This window comes from Triturus cristatus, chromosome 7 (assembly GCF_964204655.1).
Source record: "Triturus cristatus chromosome 7, aTriCri1.1, whole genome shotgun sequence".
Classification (NCBI taxonomy): Eukaryota; Metazoa; Chordata; class Amphibia; order Caudata; family Salamandridae; genus Triturus; species Triturus cristatus.
The window spans coordinates 1,724,811,767-1,724,831,664 of NC_140590.1; the positions used below are offsets into that span (position 1 = coordinate 1,724,811,767).

General features: G+C 46.2%; 1 protein-coding gene across 1 annotated transcript in view; it reads right to left on the minus strand.

Annotated features, from left to right (window-relative positions):
* Positions 1 to 19,898, minus strand: part of LOC146812901 (alpha-2-macroglobulin-like) — a 122,818-nt gene that overhangs the window by 46,942 nt on the left and 55,978 nt on the right. Inside the window, exons 12-16 of the mRNA XM_085619973.1 lie at positions 19,308 to 19,535; positions 15,574 to 15,640; positions 14,698 to 14,843; positions 13,582 to 13,731; positions 11,944 to 12,114 (exon numbers count right to left, since the gene is read on the minus strand). Of these exons, the coding sequence (XP_085476099.1) occupies positions 11,944 to 12,114; positions 13,582 to 13,731; positions 14,698 to 14,843; positions 15,574 to 15,640; positions 19,308 to 19,535 (762 nt within the window). The remainder of the gene's footprint in view (positions 1 to 11,943; positions 12,115 to 13,581; positions 13,732 to 14,697; positions 14,844 to 15,573; positions 15,641 to 19,307; positions 19,536 to 19,898) is intronic.

Consider the following 19,898-nt stretch of genomic DNA (forward strand, 5'->3'; position numbering starts at 1 on the left):
CTCAAATGAATCAAAAGTTACTAAAAATACAGTAACACGTGTTCCTTCACACTGGAAGGCATTTTGCCAAGCTTAACAGGCCATCTTTCATTTGCTTATTGCTGTATTTGGGTGTTGAATTGGTACTAATAAATAAAAATCTTTTTTCCAGAGTAAGGGTCTGTTAGACCTGACATCCTTGGCGTGGGTTTTTCCCCTATCTTTTGCCTCTGCTACCTGGATTTTTGACGCTGTGCTGGATTTTGTTTTTGCTGGTTTAGATGCTTTGGACACTCTGCCACTGCTAATCAGTGCCAGAGTGTAAGTGCTCCCTGTGTAAAATATCATATTGATTGGATATACCTGATTGACATATCTGTATCACCAAGAAGTCCCTAGTAAAGTGCACTGTGTGTGCCAGGGCTGGTGATGACAGATGCTACTAGTGGGTCTGCCGCGCTGATTGCGCCACCCACATGAGTAGCCCTAAAATGGTGTCTCAGGCCTGCCACCGCAGGCCTGCATGCAGTCCCTGGACTGCCATGTCCTCCTGGCCAGTGTCCACACTGGCCGGGCCTAACCCTTCCCTTTTTGTGCACGTCAGTCATCCCTATGGAAGGCCCAAGGTACCCCCGTGGGCAGGGTGCAGTGTATGTAAAAGGTAGAGCATGTACTAGTGCAGGTACCATGCTCTGGTAGTGAACAGCGGCCATTTTGTGTGTTCACTGCTGCAAGGTTATCTTGCTCCATAGGCTAACATGGGGGAGGCTGGTGCCAATGGCTATCAGCCTACCTTCCCATAGGAACGAGATAAGACATGAGTGTTTGATATCCCTGAGCTCAGCATTTAATAACACATCTTTTAGGAGAGGTTGTTTTTAAATCCTGAGTTGGAGAACAGTACTTTTTAGAGAGTAGCTGTTCTCTTGTCTGACCCTTCTGTGTGCCTGGGCATGCTTGTGGATTGACTGTCTGGTTTGAGAGTGACAGGGGCGGGGGGATCCCCCAGGAGGTTGGCTGAGTCAGCCCTTTGCTGAATGACTGCATTTGCAAGTAGAGTGGAGGGAGGAGATAGCACCTGGTAGTGAATAGGGATGTGCCTGCCTGCCACAATGCTGGCTCCACCTCCTGCTGGGCGGCTGACGACTCTGCCCCTCACTCTGAAAGGAAAGAAGAAGCCAGGAAAACAAAGTGCTCCAGCAACACCCAGAACTGGATCAGACCGGGCTCAGGACCCACTTGCACAAAGACTTCAAAGACTATTTGGGGTAAAAGTAAAGGACCCCTGACAACAGAAAATCAGATTCTACGTCCAAAAGGAACCTCTGCCAGAAGAAGGACCGCTGAAGAACTGAAGGAAGATTGCCTTGCTGTGTGCTCCAAGGGCTGACCTGTTCTGCTGTTCAACTGAAGGAGAGAAGAAGGACTTGCTGTGTGCTGTGCCCCTGCCTACTTGCAACTACTAAGACTTTGCTGTGTGCTGTGTCTACAACTGAATCTCCAAGGGCCTGAGAAGAGCTGGCCTCCTGTCCTGGAACCCAGGGTTAAAAGGTTCCCCAGAAACTGAACTACGCTATTAAGATCGCGCTGTACCGGCCAGGAGCGTAAACTTGCCAACGACTGCTGAAACTCCCGATCGGTGTGCGCATCGACACACGGCTTTTGCGAGGGTCGGAGGACTGTGTGGCCTCCCCTCATGAATCCTGCCTTGCACCATCAACGGAGACCCTGAGGGCGGCTCGGCCGTGTCCAGCACCCTGTAATCCCTGTTGCCGTAAGAGTTTTGCACCGTCTGAGGGCCGCACATCACCCCGCAATCTCGCCGTACCTTGCCGACGCTCCCGAGGCGATGTTTGAGCCCGCTGCCCTCTCATTGGTTGAGAGGACCGAGCCCCCCTCGCTGAAGCTGCGCTGGGATTGGCCAGTGACATCAGGACGTCCCGAGAAGCCGGCAGAGTGGTGCCCGAGTCACCTGCGTGACCTGTCTTCATCGAAGGAGCAGCGAGTGCCTCCAGCCTGTGAACCCAGGAAGAGAAGGGCCGCACTGCCTTCCTGCCGCTCGTTGGATTGTCGAGAGCGGGCGGAAGGGCGGACGGGACAGGCCGGGGCTGTCAAGGAAGAATCTGCCCACGCTGAAGCTGCAGCTTGACGCGCACGGTGAGAAGAGCTGACTGGGTATTACAGCCCTGCTGTAATACCCCCTATGATAGCGAGTAGAGACTTGAGACTGTTCTTAACATAGAAGAAACTTCCTAGTAACCTAGTGCAACCATTAAGCTTATGTGCAATTACCCTGTAAGTGATCGTCTTTTCTCCTGCTACACTAGATAAAGTTATATTTTTGATATACTCACCTGTGTGGTCTACATTTGTGGTGTACCGGGGGGGTCATTGTGGTTGTTACTTGCAAATACGTTACACATTGCCTTGGTGATAAGCCTGTCTGCTCGAGCCAAGCTACCTAGAGGGTGAGCAGGGGTTATCTACCGTGTGTGTCCCTGTACCCTGACTAGAAGCAAGGGTCCCTATTTGGTCTAAGGTACTTACCTCTGCCAACTAGAGACCCCCAGATCTAACATTGGTGGTCAGCGGTGCGGATCAGATCCAGTATTTGCACTTGACCTGCAGTGATTCTTTGTACATCACTAGTCTAGTTAGCAGCTACATATTGCACAAAATTTGAAGCCGATCTTTGGAAGACTTAGGAAGCATCATGTCTCTGAATGGAGTAGGCGAGGAGATGGAATTGTAATTTGAAGTAAAGGAGTTGCTCACATACAAAAAGGAGCAGCTGAAGCAATTCTGCAAGCAGCTAGGATGCCCAGTGAAGGGCAGCGCTAACAAAGAAGAGCTACAGAAAGCTCTAAGGGCCTGGTGGGAGGCCAAACATGTTGCGCCAGAGGATTTGACTGGAGAGGAAGATGCACAGGAGCATGGATTTGGATCCAGTGATTTGCCAGTGAATAGGCCAGCGTCTAGGGCTGGCAGCACCCCTTCCAGTAGTGGCCTCTCTCCAGAGGAGCTGGAGGAAAATCAGAGGATTAGGGCCCATGAGATTGAACTTTTTAAACTCAAAGCTCAAGCAGAGGAAAGAAAATTGCGCCTTGACAGTGAGAAGAAGGCGGAGGAGAGGAGGAATGCTCTCGCTTTGGAAGAGAGGAAACTCCAGTTGGGTCATGAGTTGAGCATGAGGGAGCTGGACATTAAAGCCAAACAGGTGGAGTCCAGTCCTAATGGTGGCAGCGCACAACCAGTACAGGCGGGTAAAGTATACATACCAAAAGATCTGGTACAGAATTATCAGAGGGGTGAGGATATTTATGCATGGTTTAGATCCTATGAGCTTGCCTTGAAGATGAATGAAGTGCCAGAAAAGAGTTGGGGGGCAGGCTTGTGGAAGCATTTTGAGGCCTCTGGGAGGGATGTCTTAGCACCCTTAGAAGCAGCAGGTACCTTAACCTACCCCACTATGAAGGAGGCCTTATGCCTCAGGTATGGGCTTACACCAGAACAGTACCGCCAGAAGTTTAGGAACTTCAAGAAACTTGATTCAAGTACTTGGGTGGAGTGTGTGAGTATGTACACGCATGCACTGGAAGGTTGGATAAAGGGCAGCAAAGTTACTGATTATGTGGGGTTGTGTCACTTGATTAGTTGGGAGCACTTGAGTAGTCTATGTGTTCCAGAGCTGCGCCAGCATCTTTTAGACAGCAAGTTAACTGATCCCAGTGAGCTTGCTAAAGAGGCAGACCGCTGGACTAGCACCAGGGTCAACAAAGGGGTGGTAATTATCCCAGCCAAGGGTGGACAGGGTCCCCAGCAGAAATGTGGGGAGGACAAGGGTAACAGTAAGGAGTTCTCTAAAGGCCCCAAAACAGTTCCACGGAAAAGGAGCCCCAAGCACCCAAGCCTAAGAAGTCTTGGCCCCATAAGGGCAGACAGGACAACAGACCTCCCCCTACTTGCTACGCTTGTAGGGAAGTGGGGCACATCGCCCCCAAATGTCCCAAGAAACCCCCAGCACTAGCTGCTGCTCCAGTCCCAGGGTTAGCTAGTGTAGCTTTGGGAGGGGATTTGGTTTCCAGTGGGGAGGAGGGATTAGCTATGATGACCCTTGTCTCTTTAGGAGACCAAGAGATGGTCCAGGATACCTTGATACCCGCTAACACTAAAAAATACGGGCAGAAGGTGACCATCAATGGGAGGGAGATAGAGGCTCTGAGAGACACCGGGGCCAGTGTGACATCTGTCCGGTGCCAGTGGGTGTCTGAAGAGCAAGTCATTCCCAATGTACTCCGCCCAGTAGTGGCAGCTGACACCTCAGTGCGCCTCTGCAAGATGGCGCATGTTCCCTTTACATAGGGGGGAGTCTCTGGTACCTTGGAAGTCTGTGTCAGTGATGCCTTGCCGGTAGATTGTCTGTTGGGTAACGACCTGGAGAGTTCTCCATGGAAGGACGTAGAGCACAGAACTGACTTGGAAATGTTAGGTCTGCCAGCGTGGATCTGTGTATCCACACGTGCCATGACAGCCAGTAAGGGTGGATCAGTAGAACTGGAGCCTGGAACAATGGCCCAGGAACCTGCCAGGAGAGGAAGGGGCAGAGGGCGCGGGAAACTGGCCCCCACTGTTCCCACGGTCCAGGAGGAAGCAGAACCTGAGGGGGATGCCCTGGAACCTACAGGGGAACAGGTGGCCGAACTGGGGGAATTGCCTGAGCTGACCCATTGGCAGCAAGAGGGTGGTCCCTCCAGGGAGGAATTCTGCCAGGCTCAGAAGGAGTGCCCTTCTCTCATTGGTGTGCGGCAGCAGGCTGCAGACCAGGCAGCAGGCCTAGGGTCCAAGGAACATTTGATTTACTGGGAGGATGACTTACTTTATAGTGAGCCTAAGTTTGCTGAGCCCGGTGCAGCCCGTGTGCTGGTGGTACCCGAGCGCTTCAGGAACTTCTTACTGGGTCTGGCTCATGACGTGCCTCTCGCAGGCCATCTGGGGCAAGACAAGACCTATCACAGGCTTGTCACCCACTTTTACTGGCCCCAGATGAAGAAGCACGTCAGTACCTTTTGTAAGTCTTGCCAACCATGCCAAGCCAGTGGTAAGAGCGGAGGAAAGTGCGTGGCACCCCTCCAACCTTTTCCTGTGGTGAGCACCCCTTTTGAGCGGGTGGGCATTGATATCGTAGGGCCCCTGGACCCCAAGACTGCCTTAGGCAACAGGTTCATCCTGGTCTTGGTGGACCACGCCACCCGGTACCCGGAAGCAGTCCCTCTCAGGACAATCACAGCCCCCGTGGTGGGCCGTGCATTGATGGGGATCTTTTCCCGTGTGGGGTTCCCCAGAGAGGTGGTCTCCGACCGGGGTACCAACTTCATCTCTAGGTACATGAAGTCTCTGTGGGAGGAGTGTGGGGTAACTTATAAGTTCACCACTCCTTACCACCCTCAAGGAAATGGGTTGGTTGAAAGGTTCAACCGCACCCTGAAAGGTATGATTATGGGCCTAGCGGAGCCCATGAGATGGAAGTGGGACGTCTTGTTACCATGCCTGTTGTTTGCCTACAGGGAGGTGCCTCAGAAGTCCTTGGGGTTCAGCCCCTTTGAGCTGCTGTATGGCCACCCTGTTAGAGGACCTCTCACACTGGTGAAGGAGGGGTGGGAGAAATCCCGTGGGAAAACCCCCAAGATGTGTTCAGCTATGTGCTGCCAATCCGCAACCAGACGCAGCGCTTCAGGAAGCTCGCTCAAGACAACCTAGAAGCCAGCCAGGAAGAGATGAAAAAATGGTACGACCAGAATACCACTCTGGTTAAATTTCATCCTGGGCAGAAAGTGTGGGTGATGGCGCCAGTGGAGCCTTGTGCGCTCCGTGACAAGTGGACCGGGCCATATGAGGTGGTAGAGCGCAAGAGTTAGGTGACCTACCTGATCAACATGAAGACTCCTAGGCAGCCCCTGAGAGTCTTGCATGTGAACCGCCTCATGCCCCACTTTGAGAGGTCTGAAGTGACAATGCTCATGGCTACAGATGATGGAGGGGAAGAGGATAGTGATCCTCTCCCTGTCCTCCTGGCAGCCAAGGAGCAAGACGAGTCAGTGGATGGTGTGGTCCTCTCGCCCACCCTGACCCCAGAACAACAGAGAGACTGTTGCCAGGTGTTGGGTCAGTTTGTCTCCCTGTTTTCCCTGACCCCAGGTGTCACCAATTGGTGCGTCCATGATGTGGACACTGGAGATAGTCTACCTGTGAAAGAGAAGTTTTACAGAGTAGCTGACAAGGTCAGGGCCGGCATCAAGGGAGAAGTTTCCAAGATGTTGGCGCTAGGGGTAATTGAGCCCTCCAGCAGTCCCTGGGCTAGCCCAGTGGTCCAAGTCCAAAGAAAGCTGCTACACCCGAAGGCCCGCCAGAACTTCGGTTTTGCGTGGACTACCGTGGGCTCAATGCGGTCACCAAGACTGACGCGCACCCCATCCCCATAGCGGACGAGCTTGTGGATCGGTTGGGAGTTGCCAGATATCTCAGCACCTTTGATTTGACTTCAGGGTACTGGCAGATTGCCTTAACTGAGGGGGCAAAAGAGAGGTTGGCATTTTCAACACCAGAAGGGCATTTCCAGTTTCGCGTCATGCCCTTTGGATTGAAAAATGCCCCTGCCACCTTCCAGAGACTGGTCAACCGGGTACTGACCGGGCTGGAGCAATTCAGCGCCGCATACTTGGATGACATTGCTGTGTTCAGCTCCACTTGGGAGGAACACTTGCATCACCTCTGTGAAGCGTTGAAGGCTCTGCAGAAGGCAGGCCTCACTATCAAGGCCAGCAAGTGCCAGATAGGGCAGGGATCAGTGGTGTATTTGGGACACCAGGTGGGGAGCGGCCAGGTGGCGCCCCTACAGGCGAAGATTGATACCATTCTGGCTTGGGAACCCCCCAAGACCCAGACAGAGGTGAGAGCCTTTCTAGGACTCACCGGGTATTACAGACAGTTCATCAAGGGATATGGCACCATTGTTGCCCCCTTGACAGAACTAACCTCTAGAAATCAGCCCAGGAAAGTGAATTGGACCGAGGCCTGTCAAACTGCTTTTGATGCCCTGAAAACTGCAATGTGCACAGCACATGTGCTTAAGGCACCAGACTTTTCCAGTGAGTTCATAGTGCAAACAGACGCTTCAGAGCAAGGTGTGGGAGCAGTACACTCACAGATGGACGACGAGGGCGGGGACCAACCTGTAGCTTTCATTAGTAGGAGGCTACTCCCCAGGGAACAGAGGTGGAGTGCTATTGAAAGGGAAGCATTTGCTGTGGTTTGGGCCCTGAAGAAGCTGAGGCCCTATCTGTTTGGGACTCACTTCCGTGTTCAGACCGACCACAGGCCTCTCAGATGGTTAATGCAGATGAGGGGTGAGAATCTAAAACTGTTGAGGTGGTCCATCTCCCTACAGGGAATGGACTTCACGGTGGAACACCGTCCCGGTACAGAACACGCCAATGCTGATGGTCTGTCCAGGTTTTTCCGCCTTAGTGATGAGAACTCCCAAGAGGGTGGGTAGTTCTCCCCACTTTCAGCTGGAGGGGACACGTGTTAGACCTGAGATCCTTGGCGTGGGTTTTTCCCCTATGTTTTGCGTCTGCTACCTGGATTTTTGACGCTGTGCTGGATTTTGTTTTTGCTGGTTTAGATGCTTTGGACACTCTGCCACTGCTAATCAGTGCCAGAGTGTAAGTGCTCCCTATGTAAAATATCATATTGATTGGATATACCTGATTGACATATCTGTATCACCAAGAAGTCCCTAGTAAAGTGCACTGTGTGTGCCAGGGCTGGTGATGACAGATGCTACTAGTGGGTCTGCAGCGCTGATTGCGCCACCCACTTGAGTAGCCCTAAAATGGTGTCTCAGGCCTGCCACCGCAGGCCTGCATGCAGTCCCTGGACTGCCATGTCCTCCTGGCCAGTGTCCACACTGGCCGGGCCTAACCCTTCCCTTTTTGTGCACGTCAGTCATCCCTATGGAAGGCCCAAGGTACCCCCCTGGGCAGGGTGCAGTGTATGTAAAAGGTAGAGCATGTACTAGTGCAGGTACCATGCTCTGGTAGTGAACAGCGGCCATTTTGTGTGTTCACTGCTGCAAGGTTATCTTGCTCCATAGGCTAACATGGGGGAGGCTGGTGCCAATGGCTCTCAGCCTACCTTCCCATAGGAACGAGATAAGACATGAGTGTTTGATATCCCTGAGCTCAGCATTTAATAACACATCTTTTAGGAGAGGTTGTTTTTAAATCCTGAGTTGGAGAACAGTACTTTTTAGAGAGTAGCTGTTCTCTTGTCTGACCCTTCTGTGTGCCTGGGCATGCTTGTGGATTGACTGTCTGGTTTGAGAGTGACAGGGGCGGGGGGATCCCCCAGGAGGTTGGCTGAGTCAGCCCTTTGCTGAATGACTGCATTTGCAAGTAGAGTGGAGGGAGGAGATAGCACCTGGGAGTGAATAGGGATGTGCCTGCCTGCCACAATGCTGGCTCCACCTCCTGCTGGGTGGCTGACGACTCTGCCCCTCACTCTGAAAGGAAAGAAGAAGCCAGGAAAACAAAGTGCTCCAGCAACACCCAGAACTGGATCAGACCGGGCTCAGGACCCACTTGCACAAAGACTTCAAAGACTTTTTGGGGTATAAGTAAAGGACCCCTGACAACAGAAAATCAGATTCTACGTCCAAGAGGAACCTCTGCCAGAAGAAGGACCGCTGAAGAACTGAAGGAAGATTGCCTTGCTGTGTGCTCCAAGGGCTGACCTGTTCTGCTGTTCAACTGAAGGAGAGAAGAAGGGCTTGCTGTGTGCTGTGCCCCTGCCTACTTGCAACTACTAAGACTTTGCTGTGTGCTGTGTCTACAACTGAATCTCCAAGGTCCTGAGAAGAGCTGGCCTCCTGTCCTGGAACCCAGGGTTAAAAGGTTCCCCAGAAACTGAACTACGCTCTTAAGATCGCGCTGTACCGGCCTGGAGCGTAAACTTGCCAACGACTGCTGAAACTCCCGATCGGTGTGCGCATCGACACACGGCTTTTGTGAGGGTCGGAGGACTGTGTGGCCTCCCCTCGTGAATCCTGCCTTGCACCATCAACGGAGACCCTGAGGGCGGCTCGGCCATGTCCAGCACCCTCTAATCCCTGTTGCCGTAAGAGTTTTGCACCGTTTGAGGGCCGCACATCACCCCGCAATCTCGCCGTACCTTGCCGCGCTCCCGAGGCGAAGATCGAGCCCGCTGCCCTCTCATTGGTTGAGAGGATCGAGCCCCCTCACTAACGCCGTGCTGGGATTGGCCAGCGTCATCGAGACATCCTGAGAAGCCGCTGCCCTCTCATTGGTTGAGAGGACCGAGCCTCCCTCGCTGAAGTCGCGCTGGGATTGGCCAGTGACATCAGGACGTCCCGAGAAGCCGGCAGAGTGGTGCCCGAGTCACCTGCGTGACCCGTCTTCATCGAAGGAGCAGCGAGTGCCTCCAGCGTGCCCCCAGCCTGTGAACCCAGGAAGAGAAGGGCCGCACTGCCTTCCCGCCGCTCGTTGGATTGTCGAGAGCGGGCGGAAGGGCGGACGGGACAGGCCGGGGCTGTAAAGGAAGAATCTGCCCACGCTGAAGCTGCAGCTTGACGCGCACGGTGAGAAGAGCTGACTGGGTATTACAGCCCTGCTGTAATACCCCCTATGATAGTGAGTAGAGACTTGAGACTGTTCTTAACATAGAAGATACTTCCTAGTAACCTAGTGCAACCATTAAGCTTATGTGCAATTACCCTGTAAGTGATCGTCTTTTCTCCTGCTACACTAGATAAAGTTATATTTTTGATATACTCACCTGTGTGGTCTACATTTGTGGTACCGGGGGGGTCATTGTGGTTGTTACTTGCAAATACGTTACACATTGCCTTGGAGATAAGCCTGTCTGCTTGAGCCAAGCTACCTAGAGGGTGAGCAGGGGTTATCTACCGTGTGTGTCCCTGTACCTTGACTAGAAGCAAGGGTCCCTATTTGGTCTAAGGTACTTACCTCTGTCAACTAGAGACCCCCAGATCTAACAGTATCAAAATGTCAAAATAAGGGAGTAATACTATCACAAAATGTTCAGCATTACGCAGCTTAATTTGCCTTTTTTGCTGCATAATCTAGTCAACCCTGCTGCATAATGTGGTCCTCTTTTGCCGCATAATTGCAGTGGTCCAGCCCATAGACAATAGAAATATGAGGAATGGTGTAGAAAAGCATAAAGTAGGCATAACAGGTGTCAACTAAGAGCTCAACGTAGCAAAAAGAAAAGTCTTACAGAGGTCTCATTTGAGTGGCCCTTAATTCCATATGTGGCTGGGAATTCCTACTGTTGGCGCTAAATTAAGGACTATAACTAATATAGTGCAATTACACGCTTGATACCCCTTTCGCAGGTCTTTCAACAGAACAAATGTGGCAACAGGTCCCTGTGAAGAGTGACCCAGAGCTGGGAAGTGTGCAAACACAGACTGGCACAATGATTCCTAATTTCTCAGTGCAACTTGGAATGCCGTGATATTCATGCACCTCTGAATTACAGATACTCAGGGCATCAGTAATTCTGGGACCATGAAAGTTTAATCAGGGCCAAAGAGTCACCCAATATGAGGAACTTGGTGCAGAAAGATCCTGGATTGCTAAAGTGTGAGATTTGAGGAAAGAAATCCTACCGGACAGAAGCAGGCTACGTCTTACATCTTCTATTTAGCTAAACAAAGTGCTGAGACCACAGAATGAACTGTAGAAATGTTAGGGGTACAGAAGGAAGTATAGCTAGGGAACATATTAAGCTGTGTAACCGCCGTACATATCACTAGAGAAGTCTGACTGAGCATTCTGCCTGTTATGGCGACCACGACTGTATATCGGTAAAGAGAGATTGGATATAATAGAGAGAAGAGTTACTAATATGATGCAGGGTTTGGACCACAACTTTTAAAGAGGACATAAGAATATAATCATGTACACTAGGTGAAAAACTATCATTCCCCTCAGAATTCAGGACAGCTGTCCAAGCCCTAGTGATTTCCTACAGAGGTAAGACCTTCCTGTCTGGCCTATCCCAAAACACAAACATCACCTCTCAGGGTCGCCCTACTTGGTGTAGCATTCCTGCTTTTCAAAGGTCCAGTCACGCTACCCCCACCCCCCAAAAGAAAAACTCAACGGGTGACCATTGAAAACCTGCAGCAACTTGAAAGCAGCCAGCATATCTCAATAGGCTCTCCACTCCGGATTTCCGCTATACCTCAGGGGCAAATTGCACACCACTGAGCGAGAGAGAGAGAGAGAGAGAGAGAGAGGGGTTGACAAAAGACAAATCAAGTCTCCTGGAGATTCATTAAACAAAGAAAAGCAAAACTGCAAACCAGGCTTTCTTTTGTTTAGATCCAAGAAGATGGAACCCGTTCCCTGACACAACTTAATTCTAATTTCCCCTCTTTTCAGAAATACAGCTCATGTGTCAGATGTCTGACTAACAAATTAGTTCACCTCCCCACTCCCATCCCTTCCTTGTACTCTTGATCCCCATCTCCCCTCCTGCTCAATACTCTTCTGACTATCACCCTCGCAATCAAATTAAATGTTCTGCTGCTTTCAGCTAGTTCTATTGTTCTTTTGTTAAATGACGCTGCCCAGTTTGCTATTTGTAAAGCATGGCAGTGCTTCTGTGTCTAGGCTCAATATCATTAAACATCATAAATAAATAATGCATGCATAAATAAATAAATAATGAAGCATTCACATTCATAGGGAGACTGAACAGATCATATGGGGGAAGTAGTGCTCAGCAGAAGAGCGCTCTTAGACCAAGAAGTCCTGAACCTGGATTAGAAGGCACAGTCCTTGGAACACTGGCAAGGCGATGCATTAATCAGAGCAGGACGTGGAGCGTGCCTGATGAGGAAAGATCAGGACTCACCTCTAGAAGATCAGAAACATCTTTCTCGGCGTCCAGGGATGACGGATAGTAGATCAGCCCATTCTGAAAGAGAGGCTCGCGATTCACACAGGGTGTAGAGTCTACTTCCTCCAGGTTCCTCCCGCCATGGAAATAGCCAGTGAGATCTTTCACTGGGAGCAGGTCATACACCTATGTTTACAGAGAGCATGAGTACATCAATGAATGTCAACACGTGATTAGGTGACAACCCTGACTTCCCATTCCCATCAGACTCCTCCTGCTCATGTCCCAGAGTTTATCTTGTATTTTCTCAGCACATACTGAGGTAAAGATGAGACCTAAGCATCAGTAAACAAAGCACAACTGAGATCTTACACCCATTCTTCCAGCACATTAGTGGATGCACTATGTAACGCCCTCGCTTCTGGAGCTTTTCCACGCAGGGCATGGGTTTGAGTCAAGTACTCTAGAAACAAGATGCATAAGCACAATCCAAATACTTCATCATAGTGCCTGTGGATGTAGATGTGATGTCGCCACCTACCTAGTAAAAATAATCCATTCATTTGGAAAAATAATTAAGTTTAGCAATTTGTAACACAATTAATTCAAATAACCGATGAGAGTTGCACTCATTACCAAAACAAAATATCACTGCTTTACTAGATTGCAGGAAACGGTCCTCGCCAATGGGGTGTCTGACCAATAAAGTATTGATAGCGAAATCCATAATCACATTAAAATCGATGTTTGGAATCGAGGGCCTAGGTTTGTTGAAGCCTGTACCTTCTATAAAATTAGAACAGATCACAAAATCTTTTGTGTTCTAGGATCTTCTACCTAGTATGAATGAGTTCTTCCTGACTGTTATCCTGCTACAGAACAGAGGATGCTACAGAACAGAGGATCTAAAGAAGACTCTTTATTGCTTAATATGTGTTGTGCTTTTGTAATTATTGCTGTCCTTTGGTCCAGTAAAAATCACCTTGATATGATTTGATGCTAAATTTGTACTTTGTAAATATACTCACTCATTTTCCTAGTAACTCCTCTGCACAGGAGCATCAGAGTGACTATGGTGAACAAAATTATTATTTTTATATTCACCTTATAATGCAATGAGAGGAGTTAACTAAGGCTAAGTAGGGATTCATGTGCACACACTTTCACAACAAACAAACTTACACTTTACGGTTTGGTATTTCCCACTGCCCTTAGATAAGAAAGGCTCAGTTCAGGATTAATTACGTATACAGCCTCAGTACACTAGTAAAATATCTCAGTAGGTGAATTGATAAGATGTCCTCGACATTTAAGTCTTAAAATCCTATATAAGAAGACATTAATTACAAGAACCTATAGCCGGCATATGCTGATGCAGCGAAACTTGAGAACAAAGAATTGATCAGAAAGCCATTCTTTGTTATTGCGGCACCATTACTCAGCCTCAGCAGCCACATATATCATTTACACATTCTTTTTCCAGATGTGCAGGTCATTCCAAACCTTCTTATACATCCCCTGTGTCCTACTTCCCTTCTCTGGAAGCCTTTCCTCAAACACAGAAGGAATGATGTGGTACATCCCAAAACTCAGAGGCATGCTGGAGAATCAATCAAATTTGTTGAAAGGTATGCCAAAAATTGAAAATCTCACCGAATCCACTGTCAGCTCTTTCTCTGGTTTCATGATCAGGACACTCTTGTCAACAGCACGAAGAGCACAAAGGGAGCCTGGAGAGGCTTCGACTTTCAAACTGGTAAGTGAGGCGGGTAAGCCCTCCGCATGAGAGAAGTGTAGGTTCACCTGGAAATGCAAACACCCACTGTAAAGCCTTTACTAGAATTATTTCATCTGCAGAGATTACATACTGGGGCATTCATTTTTTTACCAAATGATGTATTTGGAACTGTTTGTACATATCAAGAAAGAAAAAGACATTCTGGATTTCTATATAAATTATTAATGTAAGAGTGAATAAAAAAGTTTATAAATTAAAAGGAAACTAAATTCCGCTTTTTCAACTTTACCTCACTACAAAATCATTCTTATGTTTTTTTTAAAACTTTGTACAATTAGAGTACCTATTGCAAATATACTGGGAATAATACACTTTATACAATACCATTTAACCACAAGTGGGAAGCAGTAGATCCTACCCTCAACTGGTGTTGAATTCCCCCAACATAGACACTATGGTATAATAAGGGCATCAACAAGCAAGTTTGGAGTTGATTGGGCTTTGTTACACACCTACTATATCTATAAGGTGATGACTTTTCCTACTCATCTTCTTAGTCAGCCAATCACAAGTATAAAAATCCTTTCATTGTTATACAAATTCCTTAAGCCACCTAGTCCTGAAATTGATCTGCCAAGTATCCCAGTTCCAACGCTTTCAGTCTTGCCGTCATAGATAGAAGCATGTGTGCATCCCTGTGCAACTGTCCTTACTACATCTAACCATAGAGGCTAGGTGATTCTGTAATGCTCTTCCACTTCTCTAAGGAAACTCATTGTTACAGGTTATATGCTCATCCTCCCATTATCTCAAATCCTGGAGCTGTGCTGTTTTGTAAGTTAAACCACAGAACTACTATGACCATCTCTGGTCCGACCAGATCTCTTAAATTGAAAGCTTAACAGTATTTTCCTTTCTTCTGTTTACTCTTTATTCTAACTTTGTGGAAGTAATAATTATCCTTATATGTACCGACTGACTTCTAAGCTCATCACCCTCCTCCCACTTGCACTCTAAGTCTAAATTCTTACCTTGTTGTCAAAGTTCTTCGCAACTATGAAGTTTGCCGTGTCTGCGATGACTTCACCACAGGGAAGGAATGCAAATATTAACATCTTGGCCAGAGGAGCAATATCTGTGCCAATATGCAGTGAGAGCATGAAAGACCCAGGCACACCTGTGGAGGAAAAGTAAAGACCAATACTTCGTCTCTGAAGGTGAATGGAGGATTTCATCGGAAAATAAATAATATTTCTTCTAGAATGGAAAAAATTCAAAATGTACCTTTGTACCTAAAGAGACTAACACCAGAAATATTGACCTAAGTATAAAAATTATATCTGGTAAGACACCAAGTAATGATGGCGCTGGGTAATGTAAAATAAATAATATTTCTTCTAGAATGGAAAAAATTCAAAATGTACCTTTGTACCTAAAGAGACTAGCACCAGAAATATTGACCTAAGTTTAAAAATTATATCTGGTAAGACACCAAGTAATGATGGCGCTGGGTAATGTTGATCCATAGACCACTGTTAACATGTCTCAACTCCCTCCTATGGCCTCATCACACCCTATCTGACGGAATAAGTCTAGGGTCATTGAGATGCATGAGCAAGAGCCTGTCAATTTGAGGCAAAGCTTATAAGTGGATCCAAGTAGAAACAATTTAAACACTTCAGCATAGGTACACATATTGGATCAGATGACTACCCACCCTTTCTTCATATCGCTGAGTCTCTAATGTAGAAAGTGACCATGTCATGAAACTTATTTAATATAATATAAATGAAGAAGTGTAAGGTCCAATCAGCCCAAAGACATTTTACACACCAACACCACAGGAAGGCAAGAACAGTAAAGGAACAATGATCGGAAAAGGGAGAAGAAGCTCAACAGTGGCTCACCATGTTTCACGTGTGCCACATCAATGGTGTGTTTGCCATGTTTGGCGATGCCTCCTTTTGACATTACCTGGAAGCAGGGGAGGGTGGAGAGAATACATAAAATTGAGTTTCTACGTTATGAAGGCTGACCCACAAATCCTTAAATTGCCAGAAGCATAAATCAGAGACATTGAAAGTGCATTTAGAAATTGTATTCTCATAGACCAGCTACAACACCGCATGTCTCAGTCACAGGATGCTAGAATAATGGTTTGGGAAGCAGACTATCTCCTGGTCAGTTTCAGTGGTACCATAGACTTTAGTAGGATATTAATACCTGAAAACCATCAAAGGGAAAAATGTGTGTTTACGATATAACTTTCGAACATCGCAATTGTTGGTGGTCCTTGCTAACATTGAGGGCGTAGGAGCCATAGCAAGACAACATATAAATATAATATATTCTCTACAGCAACACGAAACATGCTATGGTAGATCCTAAATACAAAGCACAGTACATTCACATGCCAAATGGCAGTATACTCCTCATGTTTAAAAACACAGGAGATGGGTCTAACCAAAGGAAGAATACAGAATCACGCGAAACTCACCAGCACAATACAAGACAAACAGTCAATCAACCTGCCATGTATCCATTCTCAAGAGGTTGTAAACATGCTTGCCCTTCTTCCATACTTGGCTATTCTTCAGCATCATAACATTCTTCAAAATCTGCTTAATCCTCAAAGGCCAAAGGAACAGAGAAGGGACCTTGGTCTCGAACCTGGGTATATCACCACATCATCTAAGTGGATGACATATCCCAATAGGAACATGACAACTTTTCTCTTTTCTTGTAAAAGCACTGTTTCTTCTCAAGCAAAGTGTTCACCTGTGTAACTTAGTTTCTGAATCCAACTATAGCATTCCTGACACAACCTGACTGGCATTTTCAATTGGCGAATTTGACTGGAGTCCGCACAAAGCAATGACTTCATGTGCGACATCAAACTCCTTTAGAAATCGTGCATGGCATCTGAAATGAGTTTAACTACATTATTTGTAACAAGAGCCAGTGGACTCCCTCATCTTCAGACTCTTGCTTCAGAAATAAATATATCTACTCCAGTAGAATAGTAGCTTATATTCATGATGATAACCCATATATAATGACAATCCAACGGCTCAAGAATGTATCTACCATGCTCTCCATAAGCATTACTTGGAACCACCGACCAAGAAACTCACCCTCCCAGGCATAAGTAAAACATGTATAGGTGACATGGACAGCTGCCTCAAACACTGCAGGCCTGATTCACAAAGGGCCTCTGCACTCATGACAGAGAGCCCGCAGTAATGGCGAGTCTCCGCACTCAGGGCGGAATCTCCGAATCAAGAATTCTCATTGTGGAGATGCCCCCAAAGTGCAGAAACTCTCCCACGACTGCGGCGCCTCCGCCACAAGTGCGGTGTCCTTTTGTGAATCAGACCCTGAATCTTCACGCAGGTGACCAAAGTGGAGCAATCCTTCACTACACTTAGCAATTGGTGGCCCATGCTTTGATTTATTGAGTCTCTTACCCACACAGTTTCACAAGTGAATCGATTGGCAAAAAGTACTTCTATGGACACTTTAGTGAAAACAGCTCACCTAGATAACCATTGTGGATATTCAACTCTTACTCGCTCTTGTGGTATCCTTGATCAATGCTTCCAGCCTTGACCAAGTCTGAAACTGCAAGACCTTTGGCTGTCATCAGTCCAACACCCATATCTAAAGCCATGCATCACTAAATGCTTATCTCGGAATCTTCAGTACCTAATCTTACCCCTGATCATTGTCATTCTCTTACAGAATTTTCACTTCCACTCACTTCCACACATTCTTTTTACAAAATGCTTAGATGTTGCATGAACTCACAGCTTTTGTAACTTTACCAAGTAAAGCACAGAAAAAGGAAAATCGATGCACTGTAAGTTGATTATGTTGATTGTGCATCAGAGTTTGATCATTTGCCTAGAAGGGCAGTCTGGATCAATATTGTTCTCTGGTTTCCCCTACCACTTTAAATACAAGAAGTATCAACATTTGCACTCCTCATAAATACATACTTTTAAAAACAATATTTGTCAATCCAAGACTGAAGCAGGGGTGGGTACCCTATTATTCATGTGGTATTCATCTCTAGACCTGTATTTTCTGATTGTATGGTCTTCTATTTATAGACCTCGACTGGCTTTTGGAAAGGTTTACTTATAACACATTAATCCAAGACAAAAACCTTGTCTTTTAGAATAGTTCACCAGATTCAAGGTGGTCATCGATATCATGGGCTGTGGAGTAATATATATATTTGGCAGCTACCATCAATAAAGTCCATCTTAGCTATTTCTGGTGAAATCAAGGAATTTGTCAACTAAGGTAATGAGGAGGACTCTATGGAGATTTAATTGATCATAAAGTGCCTATTCCTTTCTAACTTAAAATATAGTATATTGTGCTAAGGTATTACCAACATTAAATTATGGTGCTCAATTACCATAAAAAATAGTATATGGTGCTCAGTTATTACCTACATTAAACTATTGTGCTCCAATATAGTTTACCATCTGTAACGCGCTGTTAGGAACTGTAGAATTAGTCCTAAACAAAAGTGATGTGGGGCTCAGGGCGTTAATGCCAATGGAGATTTCGGCTAAATACTATGTCATGCACAGTGCCTATTATGCAAAATAAGGTTGGAGGGTGCTATCTCATTTCAAAAGTTGACAAGGAATCCATTTTAGAGTTCATAAAAATGAAACCTTATGATGTAAAGGCTGGCGTGAGTTTTGGATAAATTAGATGACTTTGTTCATGAGGGAGACTTGAATTTATGAATATCTAGTTCAAAAGGCTTGTACAAATAGTAGCCCACAATTTAGCTATTTGGGTGGATCTGAAATTCCATTAGTAAAATTTGGATTGTAAGATTGTATTGATCATTTAAAGAATAGATTGATCTATCCTCCACTGAAAAGCAGAGTTTATATAATGAGGAGTTTTGAAAGTAAATTATATGACAATCTTAGAATGTTGTATTGTTTGCAACACACAACAAACTGTAAATACCTATAAATGAACTGTATGCATTTAGCAGCCAGGAAAGCAAAACTGAAGTAAATGTATTATAATTCTGAAGTGTGCTGGAAACAGAGATTCTATTAGGAACAAAACAAATAAATCCACTTTATTGGTGATGCACAATTGATCTATATTTGCAGAAACCTCATTTCTACACATTATCATTTGAGTGCAATATAGTATTATCAGAAAAATCGTATGCCTGTCTAAAGTTAGTGATCATTTTAATGGAAAATGTGCTGTCTGTAAATTATACTTTAGTTATATTTAAAAAAATCATCCTTATATCCATTAATGGTAGGTGAGTCGTGAACTTTTGTCATTCAAAAAAGTAGGTCGTGGTTCACGAAAGTTTGGGACCACTGTTTTAGATGATTTTTACAAACTAAAATTAAAAAAATATATAGATTTGTGTTTTATTCCGAAATTTTACAAATAGCTGGTAATCTGAGACACCTGAAACACAATTAAAAAATTCCTGCTATACCTTCATTACACCCAAAGTATGCACCTTTGTACAGCAGTCCTTTAAGAGACTCTGTCAGAAGGAGTGTCTTGTGTAGGGTACGGCAACTGACCATATGTCATTCCATTGTTTAATGTAACCTCAAACTCACCAAAGTGTACTTACCAAGTAATGAAAGTCAATCTCCTTGCTTTCTCCCAGGCCCTCAGAGGACAGGATGTAGTGCACAGTGACGTCCTGTGTATGGTCGGGCTCCAAAGTGTCATAGATGGGTTGAATCTGCACGTAGCTGTTGCTTTTAGAATAAAAGTACTTGGCCATGTGAGTGTCGCCATTGTAAGAAGGGTACATCCATCGTGAATCTCCGCAGTATGTTGTGTCCTTGTAAGAAACCTGATAAAATTTAAACCAAAACAGGATTAACAGCGCTAAGGTTCTACAACTATCTAGAGCTGCAGTGATAGATACTGTGCCAAATATGTGGTATTAACAGGAGTATCCACAATCTCCACATTAAATTTGGAATAACAAAGAACAACAGCTAACGACAAAAGGCTGAGCATAAAAACAATTGTTTGTGAAGTCAAGGAAGCAATTGGTAAAATTCAGTAATCTTTTCTTTACGCTTTTAGCACAGACAATACCACATGTCTTCAGCTTCCAGCTGCATGCCCTAAGCTGAGGGATATCCATTAATATTAAGAGTCACCCTCTGACAAGCTCCTCGGATAATTGTAATGGCAGCTACAGAATAGT